At 40.5% G+C, this 15419-nt stretch overlaps 1 protein-coding gene across 1 annotated transcript in view; it reads right to left on the reverse strand.

Annotated features, from left to right (window-relative positions):
- Window positions 1-1213: 1213 nt before the first annotated feature.
- Window positions 1214-15419, reverse strand: part of LOC126252404 (triokinase/FMN cyclase-like) — an 84829-nt gene continuing 70623 nt past the window's right edge. The window contains exon 3 of the mRNA XM_049953295.1: window positions 1214-1303. Coding sequence (XP_049809252.1) covers window positions 1214-1303 — 90 coding nt within the window. The remainder of the gene's footprint in view (window positions 1304-15419) is intronic.

A 15419-nucleotide genomic window follows, 5' to 3' on the forward strand; every position in this document is an offset into this window, starting at 1 on the left:
GGGGGAGCTTTTCCTGTGAGCAACACTGAGTGTTCGTAGTAGTGGAATCGAGCCGCCGTGGGGTGAAGTTAACTATATTGGTTCACTACAATTCAAGTGCGCCAGCGGAATTTTTTGCCTTGTGGCCGTTGGTGTTCTGGTTACCTTCCCTGGGCACTGATGTAAATTCAGGCAGTGTTCTGTTTTGTTGGAGTTAACTATATTTTCTTATTTCCTTACCAGCGGAATTTTCTGCCTTGTGGCCATTAGCGTTCCGGTTACCCGCCCAGGCCACTAACGTAATTCCAGGTAGCGCCCTTTCCTCACCTATTGTCGCTGTCCTACATGGTGTGTAGTTTTGACAGCTTAATACATATTTCATTTTGGATAATCACGTCCGTAACAGTTTGGTCTTTGAGTTTTTATGTACCAGTTGGTGGCTAGCAAGTCGTTTAGTCGGTCGGTCCATGACTGTCTCTTGGTTGGGTTACCAACGGATCAAGTGTAGTTGGGCCCACCAACTGTCTCAGTAAAGTGGACGTTAATGTTTAGAGGGCAGCCCCCCCCCCTGCCCCCCCCCACCCCCCACCCACTGAGGCGTCTGAGTTCCGTTGTCTATACTGTCCTTTTTATGGGTGTTTAATGGTCTGTTGGTAATCTATCATAGCCAATGCGTTAAAAGAAAAAATTTGTGTTTTATGTAAATCAATTTATGTAAATCAATTGTGGGCCTTGAGCCGCTTAAAACCTTATTCTTAAATTTAGTTATTGTCGTTGCGTTGCTATTTCATTTAGTGTGCGTTCGGCCATTGAAAACTTAAAGGTTAAGATATTTTTGAATTTTTGGAAAATCAACTGTGGGCCTCAGCCACTTAAAGCCTTATTCACAAAATTACCCCTTAAGCGAAAACACTGCGGCCTTCTGCCTTAAAAGATTATGGTAATATATTTTAAAATATTTGAAATTTAATTGTGGCCTTCAGCCGTTTGTATTGCACGTTGTATATGTTTTGTTCTATCCTCTTCTTGCAAGTGCCAGTGTACGTATCGTCATTTATTTTGGTGCCAAAGTAATAAGACTCATCTACTAGGTGTGAACTGCGGACATGTGGATAAGCTACACTGCGTCAGACCAGGAGAAAGAGAGAGAGAGGAAAATGGGAGAGACAGACAGAGAGAGAAGCAGACAACAGCTGCGCTGCAGCTCGGCTTCTGGCCAGTCTGACCCGCACTCTCACACGGCCCCAACGCCCTCGTCGCCGCCGCCGCCGCCGCCGCGACGCCAGCCAGCCTGGTCGCACGCCACTAGGCCACACTCCGCATTCTGCTCGTCACAAAAAGCGGAGAAATATTTTGAGATGACAAAAGTTGTGCGATAACTCTTAATATCGTGTCGGACCTGCTTTTGCCCAGCGTAGTGCAGCAACTCGACGTGACACAGACTCAACAAGTCGCTGGGAGCACCATGCAGAAATATTGAGCCAAGATGCCTCTACAGCCGTCCATAATTCCGAAAGTGTCGCCGGTGCAGGATTTTGTGTACCAGCTGATATTTCGATTATATCCCATAAATATTCAGTGGGTGACCAAACCATTCACTCGAACTGCCCAGAATGCTCTTCAAACCAATCGCGAGTAATTGTGACCTGGTGACACGGCGCACTGTCATCCATAAAAATTCTGTCGTTATTTGAGAACGTGAAACCCATGAATGGCTGCAAATGGTCTCCAAGTAGCCATACATGACCTTTTATAATCAACGACCGGTTCATTTGGACCGGAGGATAGAGTCTATTGTATGAAAATGCAGCCGATAACATTAGGAGCCACCACCAGCTTGCACAGCGCCTTGTTGACAATTTAGGCAATCCAGGCGATGTCGTGATGTTAGCAAAGGCACTCGCGTCGGTCGTCTGTCGCGTAGGCTATTAACGCCACATTTCGCCGCACTGTTCTAACGGACACGCTCTTCGTATGTATCGCATTGATTTCTGCGATTGTTTCACACAGTGTTGCTTGTCTGTCGGCACTGACAGCAAACACCACTGCTTCCGGTCGTTAGTGAAGGCCGTCGGCCACTGCGTTGTCCACGGTGACGGGTAATATCTGAAGTTTGGTATTCTCGGCGCTCTCTTGACACTGTGGATCTCGAAATATTTAATTCCCTGAAGATTTCCGGAATGAAATGTCACATGCACCTAGCTCCAGCTACTATTCTGCGTTCTAAGTATGTTAATTCCCGTCGTACGGCTAAAATGACGTGAGACATCTTTTCATATGAATCACCTCAGTGCAAATGACAGCCCAGCCAATTCAGCGCCTTTTTATACCTTGTGTACAGGATACTACTGCGATCTGTGTGTGCGCATATAGGTATTCCATGACTTTAAAATTTGTTTACAAATGTCGATCCCACCTCAATATAGTTTTTTGTTGATAGCGCAAATGGCAAAATTTGATTTGATTTAAATTTACGAGTGGTAGTTGAATCTGTCCGCCTCCGTAGCCGAGTGGTCAGCGTAGATGCCTGCCGTGCGGTTTCGATTCCGTGTAGTGCCTAGGAATTTTCCTTGGCGAGAGGACTGGTACGGGATGCACTCAGCCAATTGAGAAGCTACTTGACCGAATACTAGTTGCTCCAGAGCCTACAGCCGGCCGCTGTGGCCGAGCGGCTCTAGCGGCTTCAGTCCGGAACCACGAGGCTTCTACGGTCACAGGTTCGAATCCTGCCTCGGGCATGGACGTGTGTGATGTCCCTAGGTTTAAGTAGTTCTAAGTCTAGGGAACTGATGACCTCAGATGTTAAGTCCCATAGTGCTCAGAGCCATTTGAACCTTTTTTCAGAGTCTACAAAGTCTCCAAATCGGCCGGGAGAACGGTGTGCTGACCACACGCCCGTCCATGGCGCATCCGCATGACGCCGCAAGACAGGGGATGGAGCTGCAGCCGATAGACATCACTTGCGCATTCACGCCCTAGCAACGAGCTCCTTTCGATAGTTGAACGTCGTTAACATGTAAGTTCGAATAGCTGTCCATACGAAATTCAAAACAAGTCATTGTGCGCCCTCTTAATGCTTAGTGAAGAGTCTCCAGTCAGTACTTGATGATAAGCCCGGCACGATTGAAATAGATGGCTCTGAGCACTGTGGGACTTAACATCTGAGGTCATCAGTCCCCTAGAACTTATAATTACTTAAAACTAAGTAATTAAGAACATCACACGTATCCATGCCAGAGGTAGGATTCGAACCTGCGACCGTAGCGGTCGCGCGGTTCCAGACTGAAGCGCCTAGAACCGCTCGGCCACACCGGCCGGACGATTGAAATAGAGGCTTAACTCATAGGGCACGAGCTTACGAGACAGGAATCATATTCACGCAACCGATTAAAGACCGTTATTCTGTCAGCAGTAGGATACTTTTATACGGTTTTCCACACTGACTTAGGAAAATGCTACGATGATCTGCGATTCCCGCAACAGAAAATATCATACGCAAACAGTTAAAATCATCTCAGTGGACAAAAAAATGATCACCGCCTAAAATAGCGCACTGTTCGCTTCGGAGCGTTGTGGATGACGTACAACTGGTACTTCTGCTAGCACAAATATGGCAGGGGAGTGATTTGTACGTGTCATAGAAATTCGATGGGTCGACTTTGAGTCGTGACAGAATGGCAGGTAGGAGCTACCGTGTTTGGTCGTGACCCAGACCTGAAAGAAACTGCCCAGTTAGTTGGTGCATCAACACAAACTGGTAAGCGTGTCTACAAGGAACGGTGTACCGCTCGCAGCCATGTAACACGGTGTAATAGCAGTGGTTGTAAAAAGAACCTATCCGACAGGAATGAGACACGAGTGTCACCCACTGTCAGCGACAATCGGTTTGAAATCGGACAGGGATTGCTGTTCTCAGTGAATGTATGTCCATATCAACCACTTTCCGGGAGAACACTGCGAAGGGCTATGCACGCAGTAGACAAGGGTCGGCCACAGCGTGCCAAACTTCACGTGGGCTGGCTGTGAGGGCAGCGTGCGCGCCGAGTCTCGACCTGCCCCTGCTTGGCTCGTTCCTTCCAGGAGGTACCCGGTACAGTGCAACACTTCATTTAGTGTTCCGGTGTGGCATTTTCCGGTTGGCAAAACACTCTTCAGTTCGGCACAATCCTCGTGTCAGCTCTGTTTACCTTTCGTTATTTGTTCATGGTATGAAGGACGTTCATAGATTGTAATGGGTAATTTGAAGTTCTATTTAATGTTATTATTGTGGTGTGTAAGTGTTATTGTAAAACATATGAAAATGTAGCAGCGAGAATAACAGTATCATTTGAATGAAAGAAATAATCTCTGATAATTCTTATTTATGTGCTGCTCAGTCCGACTATAACGAGTTTCAATAATTCCATACTTGACGTTAAAATGTATGCACCATATAAGTAATATATCACATCACCATCTCTACCCATAACAACACTGGTGTCGTAATTATTTCTATTTAAAGTCACTGATGAATTAGTTTTGGAAAAATTAATCTTACGCACCAGCCATAAAATTATTTCATTACGTAAAGTCTAAGATTGTTCTACTGAATGTTATTTTCACTTTTACAATAGAAAAATAATAATTTCCTGTGGGTTCTTGTCCTCGGAGTTCAAATATTGTAATATCGATCGAAAGAATTTGTGTCTGATTATTTCTGCAGTTTAAAATTGCCGCTCCATACGCTCACGTAATTGCGGCAAACAAAGCACAGTCTGGACTGTTCCGGACACAAAACTTAACACATTCATTGTTGGTTATTTAGTTACAAATAAAAGTCCGTACACTAGAATTCCATTTAGTAAATTTTACATTATATTTTCCCTTTGACCACTTATGAATATCTTTTACAATATTTAAAGGAACAGACCTCAGCTTATCTTCGATCTCATCCCCTTCATATAACAAAGAGAAGACGAACATAAGAAGGAAGAATTCCACGAACAATACAAAGCCAATACACTATTTTAGTGGTATTACCTTTTGTTATGTGGTAGTAGGAAACTAGTTATAAAATAATAAAACATATTGTTGTTATTTCACAATGTAATAATAATTCACAATATAATAAGTCTTTTCTCAGTCAAAAGTCATTTTTGAAAAAAAAACATTCGTTAATTGATAAGTCTCGAGCATTGTCCCACAAACTAGCGACACAAAATATTCGCGTTGACAATACGAGGTCCAGTGGCTGTTTCCAAAAAAGAGGCAGTGTATAGATTTATCGTGACAAAACAAAATTAACTGCTCCAGAACAGGCCATGAAGGCCCAACGGTACCGACCGGCCGCCGCGTTATCCTCAACCCACAGGCATCAGTGGATGCGTATATGGAAGGGCATGTGGTCAGCACACCGCTCTCCCGGCAGTATGTCAGTTTCCGAGACCGGAGCCACTACTTTTCAATCAAGCAGCTCCTCAGTTTTGCCTCTTAAGGGCTGAATGCTCCCCACTTGCCAGCAGCGTTCGGCAGACCGGATGGTCATCCACCCAAGTGTTAGCCCAGCCCGACAGCGCTTAACTACGGTGAAGAGAAGGAAACCGGTGTTATCACGGCGGCAAGGCCGTTGGCGATTTATCGTGACAAACCTTTAAAAATGAATGTGAATGACAGAAGAGAGAAATGTGACTGCTCATTCTTTACTATGCAGTCGCATAAGCGACGGGTACTAAAATTTTGCTACGAAATGATATTAAAATACCATGCAGAAAGAATTTAAGGTTTTAGTTGACAATCATAGAGCAACAAATTACGACGATCGATAGACAGGATTCATTGTTCTGAACATCAAGCAGCACTTTGTACTGAGGTGGTGGTGGTGGTAAGTTCCTATGGGACCAAACTGCTAAGGTCATCGGTCCCTAGGCTTCCACACTACTTAATCTGACTTAATCTAACTTACGCTAAGGACAACACTCTCACCCATACCCGAGGGAGGACTCGAATCTCCACCGGGGGGAGCCGCGCGAACCGTGGCAAGGCGCCATACACCTAGTGGCTATAGCTCGTGGCTATGTGCTGAATTTTCAGATATGTAGCACATGAAAAAATTGATTGTTTGTATAGTAAAATTTCTGATGTACACATTATTCTACTTCCAGTTTCAACTGTTATCGATGGAACTGAACGAAGAATATGGAGACTTTATATATTGTGGCAAAGTACGTTAATTAATATCCGGAAAGGGTTGAAGACGTCGCATTTTAAGAGGACGTTGACTGCGCACAATCGGCAGTAAAAACAGGTTTGTATACGCCGCGACTTTCACATTGGACAGAAGATATTAGTACGTACACACTATTTATCCAATAGAGGAAAAGGTAGGTGCAGTAAATTTGAACTTCTATGCGCAGGTCCATATCGGATTCGCAGCATTCCTCACCCCAATGTAGTACACGTCGAAACTTTGAGAACCAGAAAAGCCAAAGGGAACCACCAAGTGTCGAACGTCAAACCTTTTATTGAATGAAGATACTTTATGATTTATCACACTGTAATGCCATTTCCTAATTTTTTATGACCGCTTATGCAATTATATTCACATGAACACCTACTGATGATTATCGTAATTTTTTCTTGGGAAGTGCCCGGCAAGGTAAGGTTAGCAGGTCGCTTTTCTTGTCGTTACACATCAGACCGTGCATATTTTCCATTTTTCATGTATGTATGATTGTTTTCCAGTTTTTTTTTGTATGCACTATGAAACATTTAAGATATAATAAACACCAGTTGACTTTAACATTTTGCCTTATGATAGCTAAACATCGTGACTATATTAGATTTTTTTTTTTTTTTTTTTTTTTTTTTTTTTTTGTGCTACATCGTGATACACTGTGTACATATTTGCTTCTGAACACTGTCGATGTTTTTGACATATTACGTTTTCTGTCATGCTATGCTGTATGCTCAATTATGTTACTATAAACCAGTTTTTATCTAATGGGTATATGAATTAAATGCAAAACATTAATCTTTGTTCATCATTTTCAGAAAGAAATAACGTGTAAACGAAATAAATTAAACAGAAATGGGAATTTCACCTTCGGACTGAACGAAAGAGGATGCAATACCTCGTGACAAAGAGTAAATGGATCAGAATTAACAAGCATTAACAAGAATATACTATACACATCGTTGAATAGCAGTCTTAACTAATTTTTTCTTTCAGAATACAAGGCGATTGATGCAGGCTGTCAGACAGAACTACACATCTTAGTTTTAGTGATGAAATATGCTAGAAATAAGGAATAGTTGTATAATGAATAATGAAGTGACTTTTTTGCAGATGATAATGAATGGTGATGAATAATGATGAAGAATGTGCTACTATGGATAATGAAGTTTTTCTTTACAGGTGATGATAATAATGGAGTTATGGTGATATGGATAATGAAGGTTTTTTTTTTTTTTGCAGATGAAAATAATGATGAAGTTTATATATTTACTGTTAGTTAAGAGATGCTATGTAGTTATTTAAGTATTTGTTGCAGTTCGTTTTGACAGTATGTCTTATATCGCATGGTATGATGACTGAAGGTTTTGGAAAGGACAGCTAGAGAACATATACATTTTTATACACATTTCACTACCTGTTAATTCGAAGTTCACTACTTTTCAGCATAATATGCGTTTCTTCTTTCAGTTTCATAATCCATTTTGTATATTTTGCAGGAGAAATTATTCGTGAAATTAATGTGGTATAAATAGTTGTATATTAAACCTATGACGTTTATGAATGTGATCACATATACTGTACTTGTTTCATAACCTTGATACAGCTGACTCATGACGAATGACGTTACACATCTTCATTTGCAGCAATACCTAAAAAAAAAACAAAGGAATTACCAGTCACAAATAATGCTACTAGTTTAAGAGAGTTCTGAGCAATACTGATCAGCTCTGAATAGTATGTCACTTCAATAATGACTTCTGAATAATACAAAAAAAGGCTTTGTAACTGGCCAATGAATGCCACTGATTATTGTAATAAGATGACCTATGATGCCAATGATTACTATAATTAGTTTAATTATGTATAAATGGTATGCCAATTATCAACTTATTTTGAATGATGAGTTCTGAACAATACATGCAAAAAAAATTGTTTGTAACTGGCCAATGAATGCCATTGATTATTGTAATAAGATGACCTATGATGCCAATGATTACTATAATTAGATTAATTATGTATAAATGCCATGCCAATAATTAACACATTTTGAATAATGACTTCTGAATAATGCAAAAAAAAGCTTTGTAGCTGGCCAACGAATGCCACTGATTACTGTAATAAGATGACCTATGATGCCAATGATTACTATAATTAAGTGAATTATGTTAATACTATGCCATTCATTAGCTTCTGTTTTGAATGATGACTTCTGATGGTTTGTAACTGGGCAATGAGTGGCAATAATTACTATATTAAGATAATTTATGAACATTATTCTGTAATACTACATACATGGTACAGAAATGTTCAGTAACTGGGCGATGAGTGCCACCAATTACTCAAATCAGTTGTTAGACTAGTGTACTTCTCAATGAAGACTACTATGTGACTTAATGTCCTTCACCTTCTGACCTAATTACCAGAAATTACTGCAATATCCATTTGTCCTGTATCCTCATGATCATGGAGCACTATATTTGGTTTTTGCACTAATTCTACGTTGGTCTACTTTACAAGAACATGGTGTTGACACGACATTCTGTCCACCACCTTGAGCGATGGAGATGTTATTATGGTCCCACTGTTTGGTGTACCTAGTGTACTACCAAAATGATAGCATGGAATATTATTACGACATTTCAGTGTCTTGGCTACACTGATTAATACTTCAAGGAAAAGAGCTTCAGATTGTCTCACTTGGTGTTGTGCTTCTGTAGAGAGATATGGACTTTCAGTGCAGCTGCGTGCAACCTAAAGTGCTACAACCATGACGCAATCCTTCCCATTCCTTTCCTAATTCTTGTAAAATGATAAAGACATATACAGTGCGTGTGCACTTCCTTTCATTTGTTAACAAGATCAGTTGTCCTAAAAATACTAAAGACTTCTATAGTGTATGTGCACTTTATTTCACTCCTTGATATGTTTATTTGTTGTAAAAAAATGCTAGAGAGTTTTACAGTGCGTGTGCGCTCTATGCCATTTGTTAATATGATTTGTACTCATTACGTATGCATTTTGTGATTCCCAGATGTGTTTTGTATTACAGTGCGTGTGCACTTTCGTCATTTTGTTAACATGATTTGTATTCATTGCATTTTGTGATTTGCTGATATGTTCTGAACTACAGTGCGTGTGCACTTTTGTCATTTGTCAGTATGATTTGTACTCGTTGCCTATACATTTGTGATTTCCTGATATGTTCTGTACTACAGTGCGTGTGCACTTTTGTCATTTGTCAGTATGATTTGTACTCGTTGCCTATACATTTGTGATTTCCTGATATGTTCTGTACTACAGTGCGTGTGCACTTTTGTCATTTGTCAATATGATTTGTACTCACTGCATATACATTTTGTGATTTGCTGATATGTTCTGAACTACAGTGTGTGTGCACTTTTGTTATTTGTCAATATGATTTGTACTCATTGCCTATATATTTGTGATTTCCTGATATGGTCACTACTACAGTGTGTGTGCACTTTATGTCATTTCATTTGTACTCATTGTGTATAATTTTGTCTTTGCTTGATATGTTCTGTACTCAGTGCAAGTGCACTATATTTTATTTCATGTTCTGCACTTATATCTATGTAAATATTTTGTGATTGTAAAGTTAATTAATTATGAAAAATTTGTTGCTCATGGCAAGTCCAATTGACTCACCATCGCTGCCAAATTTTTGCCCCTCCCAGTGGAGGGTTATGTAAGGCGTATGCTTCGCCGGCGATGGGCGAGGCATGACAGAATCTCTGACCAGAGAGTAGCTTATTGTTAGTTGTTGCTTGTCGCGAGTCTGCGCTAGTCTGCGCGAGTCGACAGTAGAAGTGAGTCTGCAGTAGTAGTCAGTCGGATACAGTAGTAGTCGGTCGGCTTTAGTAGCGAGTGGACAGTAGTAGTCTGCGGGAGTCGGCATGCATCGGCTGTGTGCTCTGGTCGCGACTCTGGTCAGGACTCTGGAGGATGAGTATTGTTGTAGAAGGTAAAGAAGCAGTCTTGCGCATATTTAATAATGTATGTTAATTGTAATTTAATTTGTTCAGAAAAAATGCCCCAATAATAATTTTTATAATATAAAGTAACTCTTTAAAAGAAAAGCATTCATTTCAATCTCCAATGCATTATCATTGCTTCCAAGAATCAAAAAATATATATACGCCAGCATTGCACGAAGCTGTGTCGAAGAATGTATAATTAAGAGCAGATATAATTGCAGTTTTTATTGAGGTAAGAATTTTTGCTTTTTTATTCAGAATACAGGGCCGAAGGTCAGCGCTGCTGTCCTTATAAAATTTACCTGATATTATTATTTCTGTTAGGAGGTTACATTTCGGTCATGGTTCATTATTTAATCAATATTATTGTGTGGTTTATGGTCAATTACCATTCCTTTTAATTCTGTGGAGAGTTTACGCTTGGCTCCATTTTGCATTATTATTTAACATATTTTGCGGGGAGGTTACAACCAGTACTAGCCATTTCCTTTCTGTTCCACCCGCAAATAGAGCAAGGGAAAAACGAATGTCTATATGTCTCCGTACGAGCCCTATTTTCTCCTATCTTATCTTTGTGGTTCTTAAGCGCAGTGTTTGTTGGAGGCATGAGAATCGTTCTTCAGTCAGCTTCAAATGCAGGTTCCCTAAATTTTCTCAATAACGTTCCTCCAAAAGAACGTCGTCTTCACTCCAGTGATTTCCATTTGAGTTCCCTAAGCATGTTCGTAGCACTTGCATGTTTTTCGAACCTACTAGTAACAAATCCAGTAGCTCACCTCTGAAATGCTTTGATGTCTTTCTTTAAACTGACCTGGTACGGATCCTAGCTCCAAAGCAGTACCAAACAATACGTCACACTAGCGGCCTATATGTGGTCTCCTTTACAGATGAACCACACTTGCCTAGAATTCGCCCAATAATCTGAAATCGACCATTCGCCTTCCTTACCACAATTCTCACATGCTCGTTCCATTTCAAGTTCCTTTGCAACGTTATGCCCAGATATTTCAAAGCCGTGACTGTATCAAGCAGGACACTTCTAATGCTGTATCAGATCATTTTGAGTTTGTTTTTCCTACTCATCCGCGTTAACTTACATTTTTCTACCTTTAGAGCTAGCTGCCATTCATCACTCCAACTATAAATTTTCCTAAATCATCTTGCGTCCTCCTACAGTCAGCTTCGACACTTTATCGAATACCACAGCATCATCAGCAAACAACTGAAGATTGCTGTCAATCCTGTCAGCCAAATCATTAATTTATACAGAGAACAGCAGCAGTCCTATCACACTTCCCTGGGACGCACATGACGATAACCTTGTCTCTGATGAACACTCCCCATCAAGAAGAACTTACTGGGTTCTATAACTTAAGAAGTCTTCGAGCCACTCACATATCAATGAACATATTCTAGACTCCAGTACTGGGATAATGGGGCTCCGAAGAAACTTTTGATATCAAACTGATATGCAAATTCAATTGATGAATTACTTACCACCCACTCCCACCCCCCTCCCAACAACATAGGTGATGTCACGTCTTTTCCCCTGCCGCTCCCTCCCTTTTCATCCCCCACCCCCTCCCCCACCTACTCTATTGGTAGGAATTTCGAGTTTAGGCAGGAATTTCGAATTTTGGCAGGAATTTCGAATTCACGTCTTTTCCCCTGCCGCTCCCTCCCTTTTCATCCCCCACCCCCTCCCCCACCTACTCTATTGGTAGGAATTTCGAGTTTAGGCAGGAATTTCGAATTTTGGCAGGAATTTCGAATTTTGGTGGGAAATACAAAAAATAGTAGGAATTTAAAAAATGACAGAAATTTCTTTGTCCCAAGGCTGTGCTGACATCCCCCCGACCCCCCACCCAGGAATGGCGGAAAATTCAAAATGGTACTGCCCTTTCAGGGACTAGAACCGCGATCCTTCTGGACGGTAAGCCCAAGTGACCATCCAACACAGGGAAATTACCCAGGTGCAGGAGAGGAAGGTCAGGTTAGTGTACATTATTTATTCTGGGTGGGGAACTGAAGCATAGATCGGTCCTAATTACAAATCAATGATAAATATCTGTCCTAATTACACATCTATAAGCATAGCACTACACAAAGAACGCTTGAAATCGGGACACAGCTCAAAAATTGATAATGACATAAAAGTTGTGTTATCCTGCTGTTAAAAAATTTCACAATACCACTTGGACCTAGTGGCAGACATACTCAAACTCTACATAGCTCCTTCCACCTGCAAGCTGGCGGGAAAAAGGCTGGAGTGGAAGGGACCATATTTATTTTTGGCAGGAAATATCCTCAACCGACGAGATGTTAGTATTGGACACAGAGGAGTTTACTGAGTGTATTACCGGTATCAAAACAGCCGAGGGCTGTGTTCATCGCTGTTTGACGTCGGAGATCATTACAGACACCTCCCGCTGCATTGCTCGACAATCACCCTGCAGCCCAGATGCTCAAAGTACAGGAAGGCCAATATACACTACCACAACTGATGGAAAATGCTCCACTGTTCTAATTACACATCGAAATTGTTGTGAAAGAAACCAGCACCCGTAAACATTGGAGATAGGGGAAAAACATTGTAAAAACACAACTACTGCAAGAAACGACTCCAAAAGATTCCACTAGGATAGAGGGGCAACAGTTACACATGTGTGTTCCTCGATGTGCGGTCACGAAATAACCACTTGGAGCCAGTCTCACCTACCCCCTACCGCCCCTCATCCCTCCCTCTTCTCGTCACAGGTAGGGTACACGCCTGTTCTATCTTGTCCCTGCTGGTCCACAAAGAGATTCATCTTGTGCTAGTGATGTACTGTCTCCAGTCTGTGGGAATCAGTCACGGATACATGCTTCCTGCAATCTGTTAAAAGTATTTCTCGGAAAGACTGGACCTCCCCCGGAGCAACAACTAAATTCCAGAGAACTCTCCACAACACTTTTCCAATCATAAGCTCCTACCGCTTCTGTGTGCAGGCACACAATACGTTCCAGCAGGTAGGCGTGGCCGGCCATAGCCAAAGGTCCAGACAGTAAGTAGGTTTGCCCCGAACATTTAAATCAGAATGTCATCTTAACATTACTGTAGGTATTTGTCATTCTGTTTAAATTCAAAAGAACTTATAATACTTACAATTATTTCATAAATAACTCAAAATCATAAGAAGGAGATCACTCTATAACGAATCTGAACTTCCTATCAATTCTACTTCTATAACATAAGCTTCAAAATGTTAATCACTGCAGAATCGGAGGATTTAACTTTAAATTCTAACGTAAATTTCTTCCTCATCGTGGGTAGAGCGAAACGAAATAAAACTGCACAACCATCCTTAATAAATAGAGAAACGAGTCGCTGGCCATATTGTCACACGTCTCTGCTAACCAGCCAGACAGCCACATCGCGTGCAGGAATTGCATGCAATCTATTAGATTTCCTGGGATTTTTGCGGGACCAGCGATCACTGACCGATTTGCCTGGGTCGAATAAATAAAATCTCCTTTTCGGAAGTTTGTTAAAAATAATGATCAGTGAGAATGTGAAGACAAATAAATTTATTAATTAAGCCAGCTTTCGCTAGCCAGACTGTATTTGAAACACGATTTTCAGGCTTTTTTCTTGATTTTTGTAGCGAAAAAACTAAAAGACGAAAATGACAAGTAAAGAGGATGTTTCAAGTAGCAGTAAATGCAGCGAGGTAGCCCCATCGCCAATTACAAAATTTAATTATGGTCATCGAAGAAACAATAGTAATAAAAACTTGTGTAACTCACCACTAAACCCACTAGAAGAATCGGAGTCGGAATCGGTAAATTCTGGTAACATTATTGACTAGATAGCTTCTGGATCTCATTCATTTGAATCTACACCCATTCTGGATGATAATGGTCATTGCCATGAAAATAATATCGGATGGTGGGTTGGGCGATCTCTCTTAAAGGCTGCCCAAAAGCGAATAGAAATGTTAAAGTGATGTTGGGAACCTCCAGAAAATAATGATTTTGTTGGTGATGCTACGCATTTGAAACGCAAATTTAATCATACTTGGTTAGAAATGAATAAGCCATGGTTTGTTTTCTCAGATATATTGAAAAATGTTTCCTTTTGTGTTTTATTTCCACCGAAACTAGCACGTGGTGTACAGCGATCTCTAATTGACCATTCGCTAATTATAAAGATATACACAATCGTTGTAAAGCAAAGAGTGGCACCAAGCGTTGTATGTGTCTGTTAATCAGCTGGTAACGCAAAGACAAATGTACGGGTTGCAAAAAGGCCACACAAAAATTATTGAAGATAATCGAAATGCATTACAAGCTGTAGTCAATACAATTATTTTTTGCAGAACTCATGGTTTGCCATTGAGACGAAAAGAAAAAAATAACGGCATATTTCAAGATTTGCTTACATAAAAACTGGTTCTGGTGACGAAATTTTGAGCACGCCCTTGCAAAAAGGACATAAAAATGTTCAATATATGTCTAAAAAAATACAAAATGAGATTTTAAACATGTGTGGAGAAAAATTGGTCGATAATGTCAAAGCCGCAAGTGCCAACAGCATTTTGGCTGATGAATCAGCTGATATATCAGGAAAGAAGCAACTGTTAATAGTATTGAGTTACCACGATGAGAGCGAAAAAAGTGTTAAGGAAGAATTTGTGTACTGTCGAGTTAGAAAAATAGATGCCCAAACGATAGATTTTGAAATTAATGGATTCATCAACTCATTAACCACTGATGTTAGCAAATGAGTGGTACATGGCTACGAAGGATGTGCTACGATGGCGGAAAAAGATGGTGGTGTCCAAAACACATTGAGAGGAACATACAAAACGGGTTTATTTCACTGCGTTTGCCACAAATTAAACCTTGTAGTAAACGACTTAAATAAAGTTGCTGAGATCTGCAACTGCATTAGAACTGTACAACATACGGTAAATTTTTTCAGGGAATCAGTTTTGCATCAAACCCCAATCTGGGGTTTCAGATAGCGTCATCCAATCACATGCTTAATATTTGTTAAAGGAAATAGCCCATTTGTCAAAGCAATTAAATGCTATGGCATAGAACGCGATTGTCTTTCTCAAATTTCGAAATCAAATTAATTATTTCTTGGTTAGGGTTTTCGTTCTTTAATTTGTTCAAATTCATCTTGGTTTGCATGTTAATAAAACTGGCAGTTCTTCCTTTCATTCAGAAATCTTTCAGTGGCGATT

Source organism: Schistocerca nitens, chromosome 4 (assembly GCF_023898315.1).
Source record: "Schistocerca nitens isolate TAMUIC-IGC-003100 chromosome 4, iqSchNite1.1, whole genome shotgun sequence".
In the NCBI taxonomy this organism is placed as follows: domain Eukaryota; kingdom Metazoa; phylum Arthropoda; class Insecta; order Orthoptera; family Acrididae; genus Schistocerca; species Schistocerca nitens.